This window comes from Arachis ipaensis, chromosome B05 (genome assembly GCF_000816755.2).
Source record: "Arachis ipaensis cultivar K30076 chromosome B05, Araip1.1, whole genome shotgun sequence".
Classification (NCBI taxonomy): Eukaryota; Viridiplantae; Streptophyta; class Magnoliopsida; order Fabales; family Fabaceae; genus Arachis; species Arachis ipaensis.
In genome coordinates this window covers 59,580,270-59,585,810 of record NC_029789.2, presented here as the reverse complement: position 1 = coordinate 59,585,810, position 5,541 = coordinate 59,580,270, and the positions used below count along the sequence as shown (strand labels likewise).

At 33.6% G+C, this 5,541-nt stretch overlaps 1 protein-coding gene across 1 annotated transcript; it reads right to left on the bottom strand.

The window, feature by feature from the left end:
* Window positions 274-2,293, bottom strand: LOC107643645 (protein SPIRAL1-like 1). The gene is made up of 3 exons (XM_016347346.2): window positions 2,136-2,293; window positions 1,110-1,352; window positions 274-581 (listed from the first exon to the last, which is right to left on the bottom strand). The coding sequence occupies exons 2-3, from the start codon at window positions 1,341-1,343 to the stop codon at window positions 495-497; spliced, it is 321 nt and encodes a 106-aa protein (XP_016202832.1). The 5' UTR covers window positions 1,344-1,352; window positions 2,136-2,293; the 3' UTR covers window positions 274-494.

The window sequence follows — 5,541 nt, the reverse complement described above, 5'->3', positions numbered from 1 at the left end:
AAGACTTTTATTAACTTATAACTTTTTTTTGTAAAAATAGTTTGATTTTATAAATCGTCATGCATAATCTATATTATCACGACAAAATGAACCGTAATTTTAAAAAATTTGTATTCCAAAAATATTATTACGAATAAAAAATCCACAATTTTGAAAATTTTATATTTCCGTAATAATATTACGAGTAAAAATACTAATTGCACGAGTTATTCCTATCAACCAAACAACGTGGTGGTAATAACAACAGAAAAGGGTTACCAGGAACACATAAAATACAAAACTACAAGAGAAATCGACATTTAAAAACAGAAATATTTGTTTCTGACAAGCACAGGTTTGTAATAGATGTTTAGCACATGTATTATAGCATTCTTGATTGACTTATCCCCACAACCACAACCTTATATTACATTATATATTTCATTCATTCCATCATGTTTTCACCCAAAAAGGAAAAAATCATTCAGCGTGCCAAAAGCTTCGCAAGCAATATATCATTTTGCATCACCTGGTCCACCAAAGAGGTAACCCAGAGAGGAGCCCCCGCCAGGGGCAGCATGGACCTTGGTCGAAGGTCGGTCCTGTGGTCAAATTAGATAGAACAAGACATCAATTACAAAAAATTCCTCAAAAAATATAATCTAACCATGAGCAGAACAACCACTAGCAAGAAAACTCAAGCTGAGTAGAATTAGAAAGTTCATCGAGACAAAGTCGGATATATAGTTTTTATATATGTTGTTATTTCTCATCATCTTAATGCACTTTATCCCACTAAGCATAGTACATTTCACAAAACCAATTGTCATAACATAAATACACTACAGTTTATATAAGCATACTTAAGGCTCAATCTTTTATTCTAAAGTGTGAACATATAGTGATCATGTGTAAGGTTAACTGCATAACTAAGTAGAAGCTAAAAGAACTTAAATAATCATTTTAATTTTCCTAATTTCATTTTCCATTATAGACGATGCTGCTTTTCTAAGAGTGTATGCTCAGCAGTCAGCAGTAGTAAACCAGCTTCAATCTATTATAGTGTACTTAACATTCATGACTTGATGCATTAGAGCTTGAAAAAGATGCAATCAAAGTAAAGGAAGTACCGTGATGAAGTTGCCCGTATTCTGGCCATCTATAGAATTACTATTGATACCAGCAGGCTTGTTTGGGTCTATTGTTATTTTAGGAGGTGCTGGCTTAGGAGGAGGCACATCATTTACGGTCTGTGCTTCAGGTTGGGTATTTTTTGGTGCTGGTTTCAGGGCCTCTCCCTCTCCACTACCAAAAAGATAGCCTAATGAACTTTGCCCGCCGCCACTGCTAACTCCACGACCCATACTCTTCAACTTTTTTTCCCGAAAGGGGGGAAAAAACCATAAGATGAATACATGTGATTAACAAGATTACATATGTTAGAACACGAAGTCGAAGAGGATACGGAAGGAAGAAAATTAGCTGGGGTGTATAAATATTAAAACCACAGTTAATTGAGGTTGCTTTCATACTAGCTTACTTAAAAATTAACCAAGTCTCAAATAAATAGCTTCATTACCAGACTTTTTATGACACTACAATGATCGTCATCATTTTTGGCAAATAGGTTAATAGGTTAAATACATTACATACAATTAAAATGTCTGCGTATAAATCTCCCCCATTCCTTTGGAACAAATGTACCCAAGGGAATCAGCTTCTAAACGAACCACAAATAAAACAGCATACTTCACAGTACAAGCACACGAATAAGCAAAACACAAAGAATTAAAATGAGATCACATCAATCTTAACCCTGAAAGCATAAACCCCATATATATATACCCACACCTCCACACTGTATAATTCTATATTAAATTTAATAATAAGATAAAAGTAAATAAATGTTGATAAAGGATCTGAACACGAGGGACGAATGAAGCACAGAGAAAAATCCCACAAAAAAAAGAGCAGAGATCAAACGAAAGTATAAAAATGGAGGGTTTTAGATCCTGAAGAGAAATGAAGAATTATCACAGAAACAGAGGGTATTTCTTCGATGAAAATTGAAGCAAGAAGAAACAAAACCCTAATTCTGACGAGAAAACGGGAAGAAAACTAAAAGAAAAAGAGAGAAAACAGAGCGAAAGAATTACCAGCGAAGCAGATCTGAGAGAGAAGAGAAAGCAAAGGGCCAACGGAAAGTGTTGAGACTTGAGATGTGTGCGTTATAAATAGGCGCTCACACACTTCAATAATTCTTAATTCATATAGTTCAAATCCTTTTTTCCTCTTCTCTAACAATTAACAAAATAATAACCTAATATTGGAGTTAAGTTGTTGCCTTGTTAGGTTAGCTGTAAATTGCAGTGTGTTAGTACAACATAAAAATATTATATAAACGGCCACGGATTTTTTATTTCTATTTTTATATAAGAGCATGATTAACTATTACTAAAATATTTATAAAATAAATTTTATTTTTTCTATTTTTAAAAGAATTAATAATTAAATATTTGTCTTTTATTTTTTTTATTTTATACATTCTTTCTATTTCTTTTAATTTGAGTTTCAAATAGAAGAGTCCAGAGCTCTGTTAGAGCTATTGTTGCTTTCCATTAACGTTGCTTGTTCTTTGTTCCTCTCCCTCCGCAGTAGCTCGCTCTCTGATCTTCTCCCTGCGTTGTGATCGTTCTCTGATCTTCTCCATCCGCGAAATTGCTCGTTCTCCCCTGCATCGTGCTTGTTCTCTGATCCTCGACGCCGCAACACGCTGCCGCCGCCGCCGCTACACTCGGGTCCACCACTTCATTATTTTCTGTCGCCTCTCTGTTCCTCTTCTTCACTAGTGACTTTGATCTCTGTCCTTCTTCCTCCACCTCTGCCTCTGCGACCTACTCCTTTAAGTTCTATTTTGTTTTTATTTTTATTGTACTTTATTTTCTTTTCTATGAAAAATTTATGTGAATTTGAATGTTCTTCGTTTGCTAGAATATTGAATGTTGTTTTGATTTCAAAAGAATTTGATAATAAACCAATGAAAAGTTTCAAAATGGATTATGAGTCCTTGATTATGCTTGAATGATTGAATTTGATTGTTGTGATTTGGTTGGTAGTTGCTCTTTTGATTTCTAATTGAATAAGATTTCTATTTTTTTCTTGTTTGAAGTTTAACCTCTATTGTCGAAGTAGGGCAATGATTGTGACAAACTAAAATACAATACATGGTGTCTTATATGAGGGAACTCATTGGATTAGGAGTAAATTTCAGAGATTGTATCATTAGGAAGTCAATGATTTTTCCAATTATATTGATTTACTGGGTAAAATAAAATAAAATAAGGATGATTGAAGGAAGGAATTTGATTGATTTTACCTCATGGTGTATTTTGTAAAACTTGTTAGTTTAAACTTCAGAAATATTTTTATTTAATTGCTAGGTTATTATTAATTTGAATCAATTTGTTGAAGAACAAATCAATTATAAAAAACCTTTCATACTAAATTGACAGAGCCCTCTTCCACTTTTATTAGGTCTAACTACCTGTTGACCTCTCTTTTTCTTCTTGCTCCTGTGTGATATAATCAATTAAAGGAATAAAGATTTCAATTAGTAGCAAAATCAGAAGTAGATAATATAAAAAGGAAGAGGAAGCCTTATTAGTAAATGAAAAAGTTTTTTGTTTAATTCTAAATCTATTAGTTAGGGAAAATTATTAGTAAGAGTATTAGGGGATTAATCATTTTTCTATAGAATTTCCTATGAAATTGCTACTACTGTTGAGGATTTAAAATTGCATAATTCTATATCTCATTCATGAGATCTTTTTATCAACATTATTAAACAATATGATATCATATTTAGTGACTTATAAAACTTGCTATTCTGCATCCATGTTTTAAAATGATTTTGTTGTAATTTTTTTTGTTTTAGTTAGACTGGCTAAGCTAGCTGTTGATAAGGTCATGACTGCACCATGCGAGACATCGGTTTTATATCCAAAACATGGTGAAAATCTGCATTGTTTCACAGCAATAACACCTTGTGCTGTGTTAGAGATTCTTTCACCTCCTTATAGAGAAGATGAAGGAAGGAAGTGTACTTACTATCATGATCATTTATATTCAACATTCTGTAAGTAATTCTTTGAACAATCACTTATATTCCATGCACCATAGGATATAGCATTGGTACTCGGTAGTAGGAATGATCTTAGAAGTTCTATAAACTCAATTTGCTCTCTTTCTTAAGTTTTGAAGCCTCTGATTGATGATTTATAAGTTTAGTTAGATTTTTAGTTTTTTCCCTTAGAAAGTTATTATCCTTTTCAAAACCTGCAAATCACTTATAAATAGATTTTTAGTTTTTTTTCCCTTTGAAACTGCTCTATCTCATATCATTTCTTATGAATACCAACTCAAATAGATTTTTCAGGGGCATCAAGAAATAGATAACTGTTATGGTCGAGGATCTACTTTCTTTCTAGATTCAACCATTAAAATGTGATTTAGGCAGTTTCTGTAGCAGTTGCAACTTGGTGAGCATGTAAGTACTTTTGTAAAATTTTGCATTGCGGTATTATTATTGTGTCAATCTTTTCTCAACCTAAATTTGTCCCTTTCGGTTCTGTTTTTGAAGCTAAAAAGGAATAATACATCATTGTGTATTTATCAAGCAGGTTATGATAATTTTTCTTTGTGTGAGGCCCAAGCAAACACTTTTTGGAGAGTCCCTCTACATCACAATTAGTGTATTAACCTGAATAAATGAATGATCAAATGGTTAAATTCTTTTCTGGTTTACCTGGAGTTCTTCACTCATAGTCCTTCAACTTTGAGGTGTGATTGCAATCCAAGATCTCTAGCCAAAAAGTTTGTAAGCAACGGCCGTCTGTTGTATCATTGATTTAATCATAGCAACAGCCGTCTATTGTATCATTGATTTCACCATTTAGTTTATGTGTTTATGTTCTTGTAAAAGAGTTCTGCATGTATGCTTAGTGCTTGTAAGTTTTGAGACTTGTTTGTAGAGTTAAAACTCAATTTGGCTCTTGAAATTTAGTCCGATACTCAGAATGACCCCTACAATTTCATTGGCCCCAATTAGAACCCCCAAATTTACAATTGTGGCTCCAACTTTTCCCTGCGATCATCTCTGTCACGAGAATGCTGATTTGATGCAATTGCATGACACGGTGGACACTACTTAAACGACGACGCATTAGTTTCGCGCCCAAACCCTTTGGAAAGCATGTCGTTTCAGTTTTTTGTGGGTTAAAACTCTCTTTCTTTCCACTACGACGATCATAAGTTGCCAAATATCAAGAAAACCCTTACACTACGTGGTTTCCAAAGGGTTTGCGCACGAAACCAATGCGTCATCGTTTAAGTAGTGTCCACCATGTCATGCAATTGCACTAGATCAGTATTTTGGTGATGGAGATGATCGCAAGGGCAAGTTGGAGCCACAATTATAAATTTTGGGGTTCTAATTGGGGCCAACAAAATTATAGGGGTCATTTTGAGCATCAAGCCAAATTTTCGGGGCCAAATTGAGATTTA

Excerpts from the sequence above, each read along its gene's own strand:
- LOC107643645 (XM_016347346.2), bottom strand. The coding sequence starts at position 1,343 with ATGGGTCGTGGAGTTAGCAGTGGCGGCGGGCAAAGTTCATTAGGCTAT. Across the intron at positions 582-1,109 it reads ATACGGGCAACTTCATCACG|GACCGACCTTCGACCAAGGT; the intron begins GTACTTCCTTTA and ends ATTTGACCACAG.